The sequence below is a fragment of the Anolis sagrei genome, chromosome 2 (assembly GCF_037176765.1).
Source record: "Anolis sagrei isolate rAnoSag1 chromosome 2, rAnoSag1.mat, whole genome shotgun sequence".
NCBI classification, from domain to species: Eukaryota; Metazoa; Chordata; class Lepidosauria; order Squamata; family Dactyloidae; genus Anolis; species Anolis sagrei.
Window position 1 is genome coordinate 195,257,720 of NC_090022.1, and position 17,898 is coordinate 195,275,617.

The 17,898-nt window shown below is 41.0% G+C and overlaps 1 protein-coding gene across 1 annotated transcript; it reads right to left on the reverse strand.

Annotated features, from left to right (window-relative positions):
• Positions 1 to 378: 378 nt before the first annotated feature.
• On the reverse strand, positions 379 to 16,508 carry ARL9 (ADP ribosylation factor like GTPase 9). Its single transcript, XM_060762699.2, has 4 exons — positions 16,224 to 16,508; positions 6,602 to 6,770; positions 4,980 to 5,155; positions 379 to 4,106 (listed from the first exon to the last, which is right to left on the reverse strand). The coding sequence occupies exons 1-4, from the start codon at positions 16,392 to 16,394 to the stop codon at positions 3,927 to 3,929; spliced, it is 696 nt and encodes a 231-aa protein (XP_060618682.1). The 5' UTR covers positions 16,395 to 16,508; the 3' UTR covers positions 379 to 3,926.
• Positions 16,509 to 17,898: the final 1,390 nt, after the last annotated feature.

Below are 17,898 nucleotides of genomic sequence, written 5' to 3' on the forward strand. Positions count from 1 at the left end.
ATATTATCATCACCATCATCATCTTGTAGTTGGATGTGCTGCAAGGTAATCTTTTAGGAACTATGGGAAAATAGCTTATATAAAAAGTTAGGTTTTTTTACTATTATAATTTTTTTAAAAAAATTGTATAAAAAGTTAACTTTTTTGAACTTTTGGGAAATAGTTCAAAGCTATGGATGGTGGAATCAATAGATGCAGAATCCATGGATACAGATGATCGATTGTAGCTAAAATCATGTGGAATAATTTCCGAATAGATGGCAACTGCAGTTAACAAGCAGTAGTCCTTTTTGGGAATAGGCATCAATGAATGTATTGGGAATAAAACACTTGGATGAAGTCTTGTTAAAATCATCACACCAAACTACTCTCAAGGAATTATAAAAACAGGTTTTATTGCCAGGTATCTGGAAAGGGACACCTGAATTCAAAGAGATGTCCAGCAAGATGTTCTCAGCAAGATGTCCATTAAAGACTGTTCAATCCATGGAATTTCAACTGCAAGGACTAGGAGCATGGCCTTCTTTGCCAAAGAGTGCTTATGTCTCACTAAACTACAACTTCCATGATTCCTCAGCATTGAGCCATAGCACTGGAAGTGGTTCCAAACTGTATTCATTCAACAGTGTAGATGCACCCCAACGTGACTTGGTCCTAGAACCCTCTGCATAATGAGTAACATTTTCTTCAACCACCCTTTTCATTTGAAGCTATGTGAGTAATATAATAGTTTCTCCAAATATTGTTAGATCCAGTATTCTTCAGCACTAGATATGCTGGTGGGATGGGATTTGCAGTCCAATAACATCTGGGCTGTATGATTGCCACTTCTACGCCAGCTCTTGAGGATGCATTTCTGTTGTCTAATAAACTATTGGGACCACATCACATTCAGGAAAATTAAAATCAAGACAGCAAAGTAGGATGAAAATATTCTGATTTTATAGAAAGGAACTGCTTTAGCATACAAGTGGAAAAAACCTCTCTAGAAAACATTTGTACTGTTTCTACTGTTACAAAAAGAACACTGAAAAGTATAGACAATTTTTCTGCAATGCAAGAAGTGCTGCCACCTCGCCTTTACCTTGTCAATCTTTGTATCCTTTGCTCTGCTTTCTTAATACCACTTCACAAAGTCAGAAAGGAAGTGGGAGGAAAGGGGAAGTCTGCCATGAGCTCTTCTTTACCGATGCAGATTATGTACTTGAGGTATTTTATAGATTGTTTCAGAACTTCAAAGAAAACTCAATATAGCAGCAGTTCGATGTGTTCAAACATGATTATTCAAACACCAAAAGTATAGGAGCCCCCTGTTGGTGCAATGGGTTAAACCGTTGTGCTGGCAGGACTGCTGACTGAAAGGTCGGCAGTTCGAAAGTGGGGAGCAGAGTGAACCCCGTCTGTCAGCTCCAGCTTCTCATGCGGGAACATGAGAGAATTCTCCCACAGGATGGTGAAACATTCAGGCATCCCCTGGGCAACATCCTTGCAGATGGCCAATTCTCTCACACCAGAAGCGACTTGCAGTTTCTCAAGTTGCTCCTGATACAGGAAAATAAAACAAAAGGATGTGCTTTGTGTTTGCACTGGCCTCCCTAAACCTTGCATTTCTATTTGTTCTGGTAGCAAAAAGACAACTTCAAAGCATTCAGCCTTTTCAGAATTCCCCACAACTTCGGACAATGCAGGAGAAGCCTCGGAGAGAAAAGAGCGGGTTTCAGAAAAACATTTGCTACTCCTAAGCATCCAGAGTTTGAGATGCAAGGAATCACAACCATATTAATGAAAAATGTTTAAAATACTGTTTTTAATAGGGTGAAACCCTGAAAGACAGGCAGCTACTTTGGGGGGGGGGGGGGGAGGTAAAGGATGAAAGGTAGATTTCTTCTCTGCTTCCACCTAGAATTGTTCATGTGTCGACTTCATGGAGTTTGGACTGGTCAAAAAGAAGAAATGGATTATTCTCCCTGCCCCATGTAATTTGGAATGAAAACACTATTTAACATGATTTTTGTTCCCGAGTTATAAATGTAATTTCTTAATTGGTTGTATCATAAAAACATGAAAAAGGTTAATTAAACTGCAAAAATGGTCACTTTCTGCAGCACGTTGCCAAAGGCTTTAATGGCCGGAATCCCTGGGTTGCTGTGAGTTTTCCAGGCTATATGGCCATGTTCCAGAGGCTTTTTCTCCTGACATTTTGCCCACATCGATGGCAGACATCTTTAGAGGTTGTGAGGTCTGTTGAAAACTAGGCAAGTGAGATTTATATATCTTTGAAATATCCAGGAAGGGAGAAAGAACTCTTGTCTGTTTGAGGCAAGTGTGAATGTTGCAATTGACCACCTTGATCAGCATTTAATGGTCTTGCAGCTTCAAAGCCTGGCTGATTGCTGCCTGGGGGATCCTTTGTTGGGAGGTGAAGCTAGCCCTGATTGATTCTTGTCTGGAATTCCCTGTTTTTGAGTGTTGCTCTTTATTTACTGTCCTGATTTTAGAGTTTTTTAATACTGGTAACCATATTTTTCTCATTTACATGGTTTTCTCCTTTCTATTGAAATTGTCCACATGCTTGTGGATTTCAATGGCTTCTTTGTGTAGTCTGACATGGTGTTTGTCAGAGTGGTCCAGCATTTCTGTGTTCTCAAATAAAATGCTGTGTCCAGGTTGACTCTGCTATAGCAGAGCACCCAATGAATTGGATTTTCTTATTAGCAATACTTATTAGCAATAATTATTAAGTCTGTTGTCACAGCAGACTTAAAACTAGTAGTGCCATTCCTACAAGATGCTTGTGAAAATGAAAATGTATTGTGGGACTCACTAATATCTCCCCACAGACCATAATTACAATATGACTCCCATCTCCATAGGTAACATGTTCCTGGACTGTGTGGACATGCAAAACTGTGGATAACAGCAAACACTATTATAATAGAGAACTTTGGGCCTAATAATAGCACAGAGTTACCCTGGAGGACCTAGAAAATGCCTACAGGACATATTTTGTTGGATGTGGAAAAACAAAACTATGGGTATCAGTTCCACACATATGGAGGTTGTCCTGTATGTCACAGGAAACCAAACTACAGGAAGAGCATCATTTTCTAGTATTACTAGCTTATGAATACCAAAAGCCTCGGAAATGAGCATGCCCATGAGATTTTGTTTGTTTTTCTTTCCAGAAAGAAAGAAGAGGCATTAACAAGGTTAGGAAGTGGATAGGGTCATCTGCACATTGATTCCTTCACTGCAGAAACAGAAATGGGCAAATAAACTGGGATCTTACCTGAATGCCTGGAATATTCAAAGCTCTCTAAAAAGGTGGATGCAATAATCTATATATGTCCTCATTCCCCAAGGATTAGGTCTACCAGCTCTCTCTGAATCTAATGTCCTGCTCAGTATTGCTTAGTGAACATTAATAAATAAGAATACGTGCACTTACACCAAAGGAGTGTTGCAATAAGGAAACAACTTTCCAATGAAGAAAATAAATCTAAGAGGAAACAGCCGTGGAGTTAATGAGGAACACCGGCTCTCTCAATGTATGCAGTTAGTCCTTGCTTCTTTATGCTACATCCTTCAAAGGTTCCTTTCAGTGTAAATATACTTTTCCTCCAGCTTCCCAATGAACATGTACATAGCTTCAGCTAAAATTAACAGCAGTTACCTACAGAAGCAAAGTGTGCTTCCTTCATTTAGGAAATTCAGTAATCCCACTTTTGTTCCATATTTCAAAGACAGCGCTACTTTTCAAATAAACATAAATACATTTAAAATTGTCTCCCCGTTTCTTAAAAATCGTCTTCCTTGGAACACCATACCTGAGGATAACTGCCAGATCTTAATTTAAAGTAACAATTTATGGCTGGCAATACAAGAATACTGGTGTGCCCTGTTGCGGTGGCCCATTCCATTTCCTATTACAGAGCTTCTGATACTAGTTGTGAAATCAGTTCCCGTGTGTCTTTCAAACTAGAAGAGATCTCTAAGCCGTCTTTTGCCACATGAGTACCAATGAGGAACATCTTTCTCTCGTCTCCAAGTTCGGACAATGCCAAAGCCTCATGAATGTCTGTGATACAGTATGCGCTTCCAAGATCCTGCCCAGAAAAAAACAAACAAATAAAGGTGTTATGTCATGCCTCATATCTTTCCATACCTGCCTTCCCTCCCAAAATCATACTAGGTTACATGGTACAGCTGCAGAATAGAGGAAAGCTACACTGCCATATAATCCAGATCATCAAATTAAACATTCCACATTATCTCATTTGAACTGGATTATATGAGTCTGCACTGCCATATAATTGCTTCAAAATAGATAATCTGGATTTTATCTGGCAGTATAGGTGGGGCCTGAGTCACTAGATCTCTCGGAGGGATTTCCTCCCAAATGCCATTCACACACTTCATCTTACCCATTCTGTGTACAGTGCAAAGCCTGTAAGGGGATCCTACTTGCGTTCAACGAAAAGTGTCATGGGGGCAGGGCTTTGAGTCAGAAGTCCAGGGTCTCATATATCAAAAGAAGCAGGAGGGCCCCTAGATATGGTAATGATGGTTCCCTATATTTTAGAGTCTATTATCTAAAGTGTATTAAGCTCAAAGTCTGATACTACCTTTTGGAGTCTCCTTAGGGAGAGAAGAAGTGGGATATTAAATAATAATAATACTAATAATAATAATACCACAACACACTATGTCAGTACAGTGGTACAAGGTTGTGGAGGGGTCAGAACTCACCTACAGTCTGCAAAGACTTTCGTGGACCGTTGTTGTGTAGGCCTGATATTGAGTCTCAAGACTGCTTTACTATCAGACAACCAAATGAAATCCTGGCAGTTATTATTATCTGCACCTAAGAAGAACGATCTACAACTTACTACTTGTCTTTTTAGGATCCGAGATATGCTCTGCTTCCCTGCCAGAGCGCCAATGCAAATTCCATTCCAAGTTCCAGTGTTCACATTTACCTGCTTATTGGCCAGAACCATAACAGGTAAGGTGGAGTTACTTTGGACAAGCTGATGAAGAAGCTTCTTAGCAACTGGTAGGCGTTCATGATCAGCTGAATCCACAACATAGATTAGCAGCAGGCCTTTTGGCAAGTACATCTTCCAATAGTCACGTAATGTCTCGTTCCCACCAACTGCAAGCCACAGAAAGACAAAAGGGCAGCAATACTGTAAGAAAATAACTGTATTTTTCATCAATATCTCTTCTCTGCTCCCATTTTCAAACTAGTTTCCTCATCATTCTGAGATTCCTTGGAAAAAGCCTAAAAAAGAGAGTCAACCCAGTTTGACATCACTACACATTATACGAAGCTACAAGGCAAGTATTCCTTTGATATCGGGCTTATTTTTAATGGTCAGTATAAGAGTATTGGGGCTAATGGTACCGGATTCTGTCTGATTTTGGATGCTAAGAAGGGTCAGCTATGCTTAGTGCCTGGATGGGAGACTGTCAATAGATTCTAGGCTGTAGGCAAAATACATCACAGCATCCTCAAGAGACTCTTCCTTGAGATCTTACAGAGCTACCATCCATGAGAGTAGAAAACACTGGGCTTGATGAAAGCAAAACCAAATGTTTATAGGTATCTTCTAGGGATGCTACACAAATTACAAATGTGGAACTTGTTTCTAAAAGGGTACAAATTAAAAAATGGAAACATGAGTTATAAGTAGCGGCATATTGTTGGCTAGTAGTAGTATGTTATGTACAGATCAAAGCTACCAAATATATAAAATCACTTCCCTATCTGGCTTGGGAAATTGCATTTTATTGCAAAATAACCCATATTCCCCACACATTTTTGTGAATTCCTGTAAAATTTGTTCAGATTGATTTGGTATTTTTTAGAAACATATTCCACAAATGGTTCCACATGGACTGTGCTCAGATACCACACAATTCAGAATCACAGAGTTGGAAAGGATCGCAGTGGCCATCTATTCCAACCTCTGGACTTTCAAGGCCAGTGCCTTCCCATCGGGGCTGAAAATCCAACTTGCAAATTCCACCAATGTAAATATTACTGGAGAGCATATTGAAAATTCCTTGTGAAATCAGGAACATGGGTCTTAAAAGTGCTTAAATCTTTGTTGAATGGCTCAGATCTATATCTGGTTGTATTCCAACCAAGTCCATGACTATTTTGAAATTAAACTTGTTTACTCCATCCCCATTTATACTCCATTTGTTCCCATTATATTGTAGTCAGAGTACAAGGGTATCATTTTTAGCTTTCTAAAATTTCTTAAACTTTGGTAGGGAAAACAATTTTCCTGCCTGTATATCTTCAAGATGTCATACTGCTTTGCTTTTATTTGTTCCCATTATTCTACTTCAAATTTTATTTTTATTCTTATTTTAACATCGCACAATTTAAAAAATCCTCTTAAGATGCCAGCCACAGATGCTCCTGTAAATAGGAGCATCCTTCTAAACTAAGTGCTACCTTAAATATTTTGCTATAATTGTATATACCTGATGAGAGGTCCACGCTGACAATTGCTAACAGTAAGGACTCTTCAAGCTAACCTTAAAACAGAGGATTTAAAAATATTTCCCATTAGATACCTATGCTTACTTTCTAGGAATTCCATTTTGGTTTCCTCTGTGTTGATACACACAGCATTGATGCCTTCTGTGGGAGCTGTGCTGCGCTTTACTTGGTTAGTTGCCAGCGAATGGAGAACACTGGTTTTTCCAGCCCCGTCCAGGCCCAGAACCAAGATCTGCCTCCCAGGAGGTTTATCCTGCGAGATAGAAAGCAGAACAACTGTTAGTCAAAGAAAGAAAGAAGTTGTGCCACATACAGAAGTCTGCGTGAAGCCATTTGTGGGCCTAGTGGAAACAAAATCTTAACAGTGTAGTGCCTTACAAGTCAGGGCATTGCCTCTGTAAAAATTTGTCAGTGGAAGAACTCCCTCGCCTTACGCATAAAGATGTTACAAAGAGAAAAAAATGAGCAGATTCAACTTTGGCCATCTCTACCTAAGACTGTGTATTTTGAAATTTTGTCAAAATCATTCAAATAGCCATTTTTGTGAATCCTGCAAACCGGGCATCAGAAATTCTTCAATAACGGTAATAACTTGGTTGATTTAACGAAGGTATACTGATATTTTGGGGTTTGCATTATGCTATCATTGATTTTATTTCCTTCTGTTTTTTGAAAAAATAATTAAGTTTCAATTTAAATCAGTTTGATTATCACAGACTTACACAAATGCTTGCAATAACAATAAAGGAAATCTGAAAGTAAGGCTACATTTGAGCATAAGATATTTACTTGTTATATATTATGTCATGTCCTTATGGTTTTTGTTTAGGTATGTATTGTTGGAGATAGCAACCTTCTCAAGCCTCCTCTGTTTAATGTTTTGTTTGTTTATAATGTGTTGTTTATTTCCTGAACTGTATGTCTTCTTTGGTTTGCAGTTTTCTTAGCACTATGTACTTGAGGCAGTGGGTGGGGCTGCAGTCTATGTGACTGGTTTAATGACTGTTTAGAATGCAGTTTAAAAGGGTGACAGTTGAGGAATGAAAGTTGAGACTTGAGTCAGTTGTTTTGAGAACAGAAGCCAGTGTAGGAAGTCAGAAAACTGCTGAGGCTTGAGTCCCTTGGAAGTAGACTGTTATGAAAGAGATCTGTACAGAGCAATATAGTTTTGAAGAACAGTTAAAGATACAAACTGAAACATTTTAAAGTTTAACCTGACAAGAAATGTGCCTGTATATTTAAATACATGAAGTTGTGAGTAAAACAAACATCTTATTTTAAAGAAGTCTACTTTAATCTTTGTCTGCTGAGAGCATCAAATAGAAACAGGATATTGACATGCCCAGTGATCATCCATTATCCAATAAACTAAAGGAATACCTATGAAACTTTGCTATCCGATAGGCTATGATCCTAAAAGGTCATAACCCCAATAGGTTATGATTCCAATAGGTCATAATCCATATCTTAATATGGATTGTGATTTAATTTTATTGTGAACTGCCCCAAGTCCTTATGGAGTCTGTCTGTAGTCTGTCTGTGTTATTTTCTTGCAGCAGCTGAGGATATGATCAATGGTTTCATCAGCTTCCTTGCACAGACTGCATTTTGGGTCATTCACTGATTTTTCAATCCTGGCCATAATGGCATTGGTTCTGATGGCTTGCTCCTGGGCTGCAAGAATCAGGACTTCTGTCTCCTTCTTCAAGGTCCATTTGTGAGCCATAACCAGCTCTTCTCTTTATCAACTTTTCCTTCAATTTTGTCAAGGAACTGCCCATGCAATGCTTTGTTGTGCCAGCTGTCAGCTCTGGTTTGTAGTGCAGTTTTGTTGTACTGATTCTTTGTCTGCTGTGCTTTGAGAAGTTTCCGATTACTGACTTCAATCAAAGCAGGTTCTTGGCTTTCCTTTACATATTCTGCCAGGGCACGTTTTTCTTCTTCAACTGCTTGTTTTACTTGTGAAAGTCCTCTGCCTCCAGACCTTCCAGGCAGATATAGCCGGTCAACATCACTGCAAGGATGCAGTGAATTATGAATGGCCATGAGTTTTCTTGGTTTTTTTTCTCCAAATTGTCCAGTTCTGTCTGCGTCCAGTTTATGATGCCAGCAGTATATCTTATGACAGGTATGGCCCAGGTGTTTATGGTCTTGATTTTATTGCCTCCATTGAGATTGGTTTTGAGAATTTTTCTGAACCTTTGAGTGTATTCTTTGCTGACCACAGTTCATGTTTGATGTTGTCCAGCTGTAGTATGCCCAGATATGCCCAGCCTCTGGCTGGAGACACTTTATCGCTTGGCCATTAGGCATATTTATGCCCTCACTTTCAATGATTTTTCTCTTCTTCAGTGCCACTGTCGAACATTTGTACAAACCAAACTCCATGTTGATATCAGTGCTAAAGATTCGGGCAGTGTTAGTCGGAGACTGGATTTCAGTTTTGGTTTTCCCATACAGCTTTAGGCCATCCATGTACAGCAGATGTGAAATTTTGTGAGATCTCTGAGACGTTTGATAGCCGAGGTTTGTTTTTTTAAAATGATGATGTTGTTGTTGTTATTTAAAAACAGAGAGGGCTATAGTTGTATGTACATGCAATCCTGTAGATATAAATAACTCAATATGGGTTACATCTTAGCAGGGCACACCAATCGACTGCAATTACAACCGAGAAGAAGCAGTCAAACGATATACTAAGGAGCTCTCACATAACTTGGAAACGTATCAGGGTTCCTCAATAATAGAAGTCAAGCTTCTCTGAAAGATAGCTTGTTCATGTTACCAAAATATGCCTCAGAAAGATACAAATAGAGAAAAGCTTTGGGAATATCCTAGAACAGCCTTTTAATTTACTCTCATTCGTGTGTGGATGTGTGGGTGTGTGTAGCACTGAGATGATGGCTACAATTATTAGTGAAGTAGTAGAAGACCATATGTGCCACCTTGAGCTTTTGGGAAAAGTTATGATAATATTAAGTATTTGTATCTATCTATCGCATGGACCTCTGCTTTCTGCTCTCTAACACATAATGGTTTCATAAAGAAAATAACCCAAGGTATCTTAAAACTAGCAGATAAGTCCACATGTTTTTACTGTCCTTCAAGATTTTTTGTTATATATAGCCAGCAGACAAACACAGACTTTCTTCTTTAATACCAACAGACTTTTCTTCTCTGGAACAGATTCTGAAAAACACCCACCAAGAACTGCTAGCCAGGGCTGTTTCTTTCACAAAATGCTATTCACCAACTGCTCTCTGACTGCTGTATGGCTTGGAATTTGTTTTTAAAACTACTCAGCAATGCTTATGTAACATAATGCAGCCAAAGGCCTTTCAAACTAATAAAACTTACTGTTCATCAGGCAGCACTGCCAAAGGCAAAGGAAAAAGCCAGAGAGGCATTCATGATGAAGAAAAACTGCACCCTTCATAGGAATTAGGGCAAAAAGGCCGTGGGGGAAAAAGCAGAAAAAATGGACAACAGTTTTGGGGTCAAACCCTCCCTCCCAAGCCTTTCTATCCCTGGGAAAATGTATTATGGTATCAGTTCTTTATAATTATCCTTGTTTTTCTTTTCATCATTCTTTTTTAAAAGGAATGAGAGCATTATGTCAACTTGATGCTATTGAAAACTCTGTGTGTCTGTGTGCGCCTTCAAGTTGCCTCTAGATTTATAGATACCCAATTCATTTCATAGGGCTTTCTTAGGAAATGAATATTCAGATGTGGGTTTGCCAACTCCTTCCTCTGAAATAGAGTTTAAAGCACCTGCGGAATTAATTGGTGGTCTCCCTTCTAAGTAGTAACCAGGTCTGACTCTGAGAACCAGTTTGGACAAATTTATTTTTCTATTTAACTAATGTTGATAACCTTATTTTTTATTAGAGATGCCTAATCAAATGAGGTTCTTTCTAGTTCACAGATATTTTACAATTTAGGATCTTGTAGCTCCTTAAGTAACAAAAAGGGGTGGGAGGGTAATAGGTGAATTTATAATTATTTTCTGAATCAAGTATAGATTTAATTAACATGACAATTCTATGCCAAACCAAGTTCCATATAATGCAGTTTATGTTCCTAAAGCCAGGGAAAAAAGATTTTCAACCTGGAAAGGTTGCTAATATTGCATTCACAAAATGCAGAGGGCTTTTGTGTGTGTGTGTGTGTTTTTTTTTTGTTTTGTTTTTTTGCTAACACTTTTCTCTGGAGTTGAGAGAGTATGATCTCTTCCAAACCAAGCTGAGATTTGAATCCCGATCTCCTAAATTATAATCCGAAGTTCCAAACATATGTCTGTGTCACTCTCTCACACACATACATATGCTACAGAGTACAATGAGCAGCCTGACCAGTCCTATTTTAATCATCTACCTCTATGGCATGTATTGCCCATTGAAAAGAAAAACACTTATGCTCACTTTCTCTGTTAATTACAGTACAATTTCCTCATCCTGTGTCCCCCGCCCTCACTAAAAGGTATTCCAGTGCTATTCTATCGTATGCATCCAGCCCCAGTATAGTCGAAATATAGGGTTCACTATTATGCATGTTTTCAGGTATCTGAGAGGGGTCTTGAAATGCACCCCTTGCAGATACAGGGGCCATAATGTATACTAGGTGTAGACAAGACCTAGAATGGATAACTAGGTCCAAAATGGATGGAGATGGGAAGGTGGTGCCAAGTGCAAATTGTTGGTTATCTGGTCATTAGGCACTACACTTCCATAACTTACTAGAGTTCCTTCTACTCCTACAACTGGAATTAACTCAGGATTTCTAGTTAGGGTTTTGTTGTCTGTAGTATCCCATGAAGCAAACTGTCCTTCCTTGCCACATTCAGACAGAAGTGTGCCTTTGCTGCAAACAGCCCCTTTCTTCTACTACACATAAACGGAAACAAAAATATCATTCCTTCTTAAGCAAGGGAATAATTCAGATTGCTGTAAAGGTCACTTATGTGTCAGGCATGAGTTATGCATGATTGAAGCTATTGTTAAGATTCTGCTGAGTATTTGCTGCCTTAACTGTATTAGCTCCAGTTTGTTGTCACTGTTGATGGGGTATATACCTATCAAAGGTAAAAGTTTCCCCTTGACATTAAGTCTAGTCATGTCCGATTGTGGGGGGTGGTGCACATCTTCATTTCTAAGCTGAAGAGCTGACATTGTCCGTAGACACCTCCTAGGTCATGCGACCAGCATGAGTGCATGGAGCACCATTACCTTTCCGCCTGAGCGGTACCTGTTGATCTACTCACACTTGCATGTTCTCAAACTGCTAGGTTGGCAGAAGCCGGGGCCAACAGTGGGAGCTCACCCTGCTCCCCAGATTCGAACAGCTGATCTTTCGGTCAGCAAGTTCAGCAACTCAGCGATTTAACCCACTGCATCACCAGGGGCCCTATGTACATACTGTATTACTGATTGATATATGCTATCCATGCTAGCTTGTAAGGGTGATACCAGTTTGGGCAAGATGGCACAATTCTAGCTTAGTGACCACTTCTTCTCTTCTATGGCTGCTGGACTTCGCAGCCAACTAGGTTCCTCCTATGGGGCAGGGAAGAAAATTTTATTTGGAAAAGTTAGCCACCTTTGAACACGTTTAAGTCCCATAACCACCTTCAGTAATAACAAACCTTGTTATGCCTTTTGCTTGAAAAAATAAGCCAGCAGTAGGTAACATTTTGATCTCATAGTTAAGAAATCAAAATAAAAGTTCAGCTATTGAAAAGGGGAGAACAATTTATGTTTGAATGGACAACAATGTGCAGATATAGATGTCAAGAAAACAACTGAAAGGACAACCAGACAAATTGGGAAGCCTGAAGCCTGATAGATGTTGATGAATTGCTACTCTCATCATCCCTATCAGCTAGGGCTGATAGAACTATGTGTCCATCATCTTCCCAAACCTGCCTTGTACTTAAAGATATACAGTCAGCTCTCCACATTTGCTGGGGTTAGGAGCACAGGACCCTAGTAAAAGTGAAAAACAAACGAAGAAATTGCTTTAATCTGAGAGAACACCTCCATAGGAACTTCTAGATCTTTCGGCATGATAATATGGTCAACTTCTGTTAGAACTTCACCACTGAATCGCATTGGAGGACAGAGCTTTCCAGAAGTGTTGCCGAAGGCTTTCATGGCCAGAATCACTGGGTTGCTCATGTTTTCCGGGCTGTAAGGCCATGTTCCAGAAGCATTCTCTTCTGACGTTTCACCCATATCTATGACAGGCATCCTCAGAGGTTGTGAGCTCAGTTGGAAACTAGGCAAGTGAGGTTTATATATCTGTGGAATATCCATGGTGGAAGAAAGAACTCTTGCCTGTTTGAGGCAAGTGTGAATGTTGCAATTGGCCACCCTGATTAGCATTGAATGGCCTTGCAGCTTCAAAGCCTGGCTGGTTGCTGCCTGGGGGAATCCTTTGAATCCTTTCCAGAGGTGTTCTCTCTAGAAATCTTCCAGCATGAAGGAAGGAAGACATATTCAGGATTACACTGGAGGACCTAGAGATTCCTAAAGACAATATTTTTAATCAAGTCTGAATTACTAAATCCACAAAAGTGGAGGGACAACAACACACTTTGACTAGATGATTCTCAGTGACTCAGTTACTGAGCTAAGTTTAATCTTTTGGAAGTCCATTACATTGGGACAGTTATTTAATCAGTTGTAAGAACATTAGTTGCTGCATAAAAAAGAATGAGGAACACACGCAAGTGGCAAAGAAGCAAAATGTTGAAAATGATTCATCACAAAGCCAAAGAGTCTGTCTTGAACTGATTCCAAGATAAAGCACAGGTAGAAGAGCCACCATCAGGCTCTCCTATGCTATTCTAATCTCTTCCCACCCGGCATTAATAGGATTCCACTTTATTGGGTTTAGTCTAATCTGTCTCTGACCTTAAAGTGTTGTCCATGTCTGGCGACAAGGCTTAGTATACCTGAGTACCACAGCGAAGCGTAAGATGGCTACAAAACATAACTGTTGTTTTATAAAGTGCAGAGATGACATTTAAGATGTATAAAGCGATGTCATATATATTTCAGAAATGTGTTAAGCAATGGCAAAAACAAAATAATTCAGGATGAAAAGTGGCAGAAGTCAAAATGAAGTGCTTTGCGACTGCAAAGGATGTTTGTTGTCATTTACCTTCAAGTCACCTCTGACTTCTTAGCAAGATGTATTCAGAGGAAGTTTGTTTAGAGTCTTATTACAACACTCAAATCATAACATATCGGCTCTAGCAAAAATGGAAAGAAAATTTGTGTTGCTTTTCTTTTATTCCTTTTTGCTTAGAGACAGCAAGAATGAGACTTGTGACTATAAAACTATGGATTTATTTATTTATTTGCTGTATTTGTATACTGCCCTTCTCAGCCCTCAGGCGACTCAGGGCTGACTTAGAGAGCCAGCATATTGTAGTGACTTGAATGTGTTGAACTAGAACTACAGGGGACTCGGGTTCAGATCTCTGATGGGCCATGGAAACCAATTTGGTGCCCATGGGCAAGTTACATTCCCTCAGCCACAGAGGAAGGCAATGGTAAACCATCTCTGAATAAATCTTGCTGCAAAAAAAGTCACCATGAGTCTGAAGCAACCTGAAAGCACTTGCTAGTAATGACGATTTTCTACCATTTTTGCCTGAAGAGGCCAGGGCTTTGAAAGCTCGCCTGGTGGGTTTTTGTACCTTTTGGAATAACTGCAATGTTTAAAAAGCATCAAGAGTTTGAAAAATCTAAATCCAACCCTATAATTGTAGCCCCCCCCCCCCCTTTTCCTCCATGTGCATTAGAGATGAGCTTGCCAAGAGCTTGGTTTATAAAAAGGCCACCAAAAGTATTTGTCAATGAAGGACAATGTTACTAGGTTGTGATCTAGCCACACCATTTCCTCTTATAGGGGCCTTAATCAGTGAAATTTGCAATCCAAAACAGAACTTCCAGAAAACAATATAAAACATGTTGTTGAAGGCTGTCATGGCAAGAATCACTGGGTTGCTGTGAGTTTTCTGGGCTGTATGGCCATGTTCCAGAAGCATTCTCTCCTGATGTTTTGCCCACATCTATGGCAGGCATCTTCAGAGGTTGAGGTCTGTTGGAAACTAGGCAACTTTATATATTTATTTCATATATTTATATTTATATCCCGCCCTTTTCACCCCCGAGGAGGGACTGCAGGCGGCTTACAACAGGCAACCATTTGATGCCATCAAACAGATTCATAAATAATAATTGCAATTAAAACATTACTGCTCTTTATTTACTGGGTGATAGTATGATAGCTGGGTCCGGAAGCTCCGAGCATATGGAGATGCCGCAAATGTGAGTGTGAATAAGTCGTGGGGGGCGGGCTGTGTGTGTAGTGAGAGCGGAGAGAGCGAAGGAAGGATAGAAAGGAAGGGACACTTAGGGTAAGGGTTAGGGCAAGGTTTAGGGTTTGGGTTAGCATAAGGGTTAGGGTTTGGATAAGGGTAAGGGGTTAGGCTTACGGTATGGTTCAGGGTTAGGGTAAGGGTTTGGGTTTTACCATTAAAGAGCTCTTACATTCCTTCTGTATTATCTGTCTCCGGCCTGGCTTACATTAGCTAAGTCCCTCTTGCGCAAAACAGAGCTCCCGAAGGAGCGATGCGGCATCTCCATAACACTCTGAGCTTCCGGACCCAGCTATCATACTATTACCATTTACTGTCCTAATTTAAAGGTTTTTTTTTAAATACTGGTAGCCAGATTTTGTTCATTTTCATAGTTTCCTCCTTTCTGATGAAATTGTCCCACATGCTTGAGGATTTCAGTGGCTTCTCTTGTGCAGTCTGATATGGTGGTTGTTAGAGCGGTCCAGCATTTCTGTGTTCTCAAATAATTGAGAATAAGAATCAATCTGGGCCTGCTAATATCTCCAAAGGATTTCCTCAGGCAGCAATCAGCCCTGGTTTTGAAGCTACATGACCATTAAATGCTAATCAAGGTGGCCAATTGAAACATTCACTCTTGCCTCAAGCAGGCAAGAGTTCTTTCTCCCACCCTGGACATTCCACAGATATACAAACCCCACTTGCCTAGTTTCCAACAGACCTCACAACTAAGGCCCCGGGGGCCGGATACAGCCTTCCAAGGTCATTTACCCGGCCCTCGATCAGGGTCAACCTAAGTCTGAAATGATTTAAAGGCACACAACAACAACAACAACCCTATCTCATCAGCCAAAAGCAGACACACACTTCCCATTGAAATACTAATAAGTTTATATTTGTTAAAATTGTTCTTCATTTTAATTATTGTATTGTTTTAAAGTGTTTGTTTTTGAACTACAAATAAGATATGTGCCGTGTGCATAGGAATTCATTCATGCTTTTTTTCCAGAATTATAATCTCGCTCTCCAACAGTTTGAAGGACTGTGACCTGGCCTTCTGTTTAAAAAGTTTGAGGACCTCTGCTCTGAGGATGCCTGCCATAGATGTGGGCGAAACGTCAGGAGAGAATGCTTCTGGAACATACAGCCCTGAAAACTCACAGCAACCCATCTTTTAACGTTCCCATATAATCATCCCATATAACGCTCCCAAAATATCATGGGGGGGGGAGGGGGCTCTTTAAAAAACGGGCCTGTGAGAGAGCGACGATGATTCCATTGTACCCAAGGTGGGCTGAGTGGTCCTTGCAGATGCCCGGATGTAGATGCCTTTGTTTACCTGCGGCTCTTGAGGCGGAGGGGCGCTCCCCAGCGGGGACTCTTCCTTGGCCTCCAGGAAAGGGGGCGCCGGCGGGGCGGAGGCGTAGCTCTTCCAGGCGGCATAGGCCACCCCTCCGGCGACGGCCACCGCGGCGCCCAGCAGGGCCACCTGCCGCAGGCTGCTCGCCATGGTCCCCGGGGAAGCCCAGCGCCTCTCCCCGAAAGGCCCGCTTCCTTCCTCCTTCCCGCCCTTCTCTCAGCAACACTGGGAGGACAGGCCTCGACCTGCAGCATAGCAACCGGAGGCGGGGCTTGTTGTCATGGGCGTGCCTTCCGCCTCGGCCCCGCCCTTAGTCTCGCGGGCTGGCCTGACCTTTGTGCATCATGGGAGTTCTAGTTTGGTGAGTCACCAGCATTCTTTGGCAAAGAAAACCAAAGAGCAAAACTCCAGAGATGGGAATTTCAGTCTGACATGGTGGTCTAGCATTTCTGTGTTCTCCAATAATATGCTGTGTCCAGTATTTCAAAACTAAAATAAAGAACAACACTCGGAAAACAGGGGAATTGCAGACATGACACAATCAGGGCCAGCTAACACCTCCCAACAAAGGATCCCCCCAGGCAAGAAGCAGCCAGGCTTTGAAGCTGCAAGGCCATTCAATGCTAATCAAGCTGGCCAGTTGTGACATTCACCTTTGCCTCAAGCAGACAAGAGTTTTTTCTCCCACCCGGGACATTCCAGAGATATATAAACCTCACTTGCCTAGTTTCCAACAAACCTCACAATTTCCGAGGATGCCTGCCATAGATGTGGGCGAAATGTCAGGAGAGATGGCTTCTGGATAGAATCAGTTGGAAGAGACCTCATGCGCCATGCAGTCCAACCCCCTGCCAAGAAGCAGGAAAATTGCATTCAAGCCACCTGCGACAGATGGCCATCCAGCCTCCATTTAAAAGCCTGCAAAGAAGGAGCCTCCACCACACTCCGAGGCAGAGAGTTCCACTGCTGAACGGCTCTCACAGTCAGAAGGTTCTTCCTCATGTTCAGATGGAATCTCCTTTCTCATAGTTTGAAACATGGCCATACAGCCTGGAAAACTCAACAGCAACCCAGGACCAAAGACATTGTAAAACTACAACTCCTAGAGTGTGCTACTCTAGCCAACAGGACTGATGTACATTTTGGGTTGTTGTAGGTTTTTCGGGCTATATGGCCATGTTCTAGAAGCATTCTCTCCCGACCTTTTGCCTGCATCTATGGCAGGCATCCTCAGAGGTTGTGAGGTCTGTTGGAAACTAGGCAAGTGAGGTTTATATATCTGTGGAATGTCCAGAGTGGGAGAAAGAACTCTTGTCTGCCTGAAGCAAGTGTGAATGTTTCAACTGGCCACCTTGATTAGCATTTAATGGCCTTGCAGTTTCAAGGTGCAACAGACATCACCTCTGTGGATGCCTGCCATAGATGCAAGGCAAAGCATCAGGAGAGAATGCTTCTGGAACACGGCCATACAGTCTGGAAAACTCAGAACAACCCAGTGATTCTGGCCAAGAAAGCCTTCGACAATAATATAATATTCCACCCTGTTTTTGTCCAGGAACAGCCTGTCCTGGAGTGTCTTGCCATAAGTTCCTTCGAAGGACCCAATTTACACACTGGATTTTCCTGAACCCGGAGTAGATTCTAGAGGGCTTAT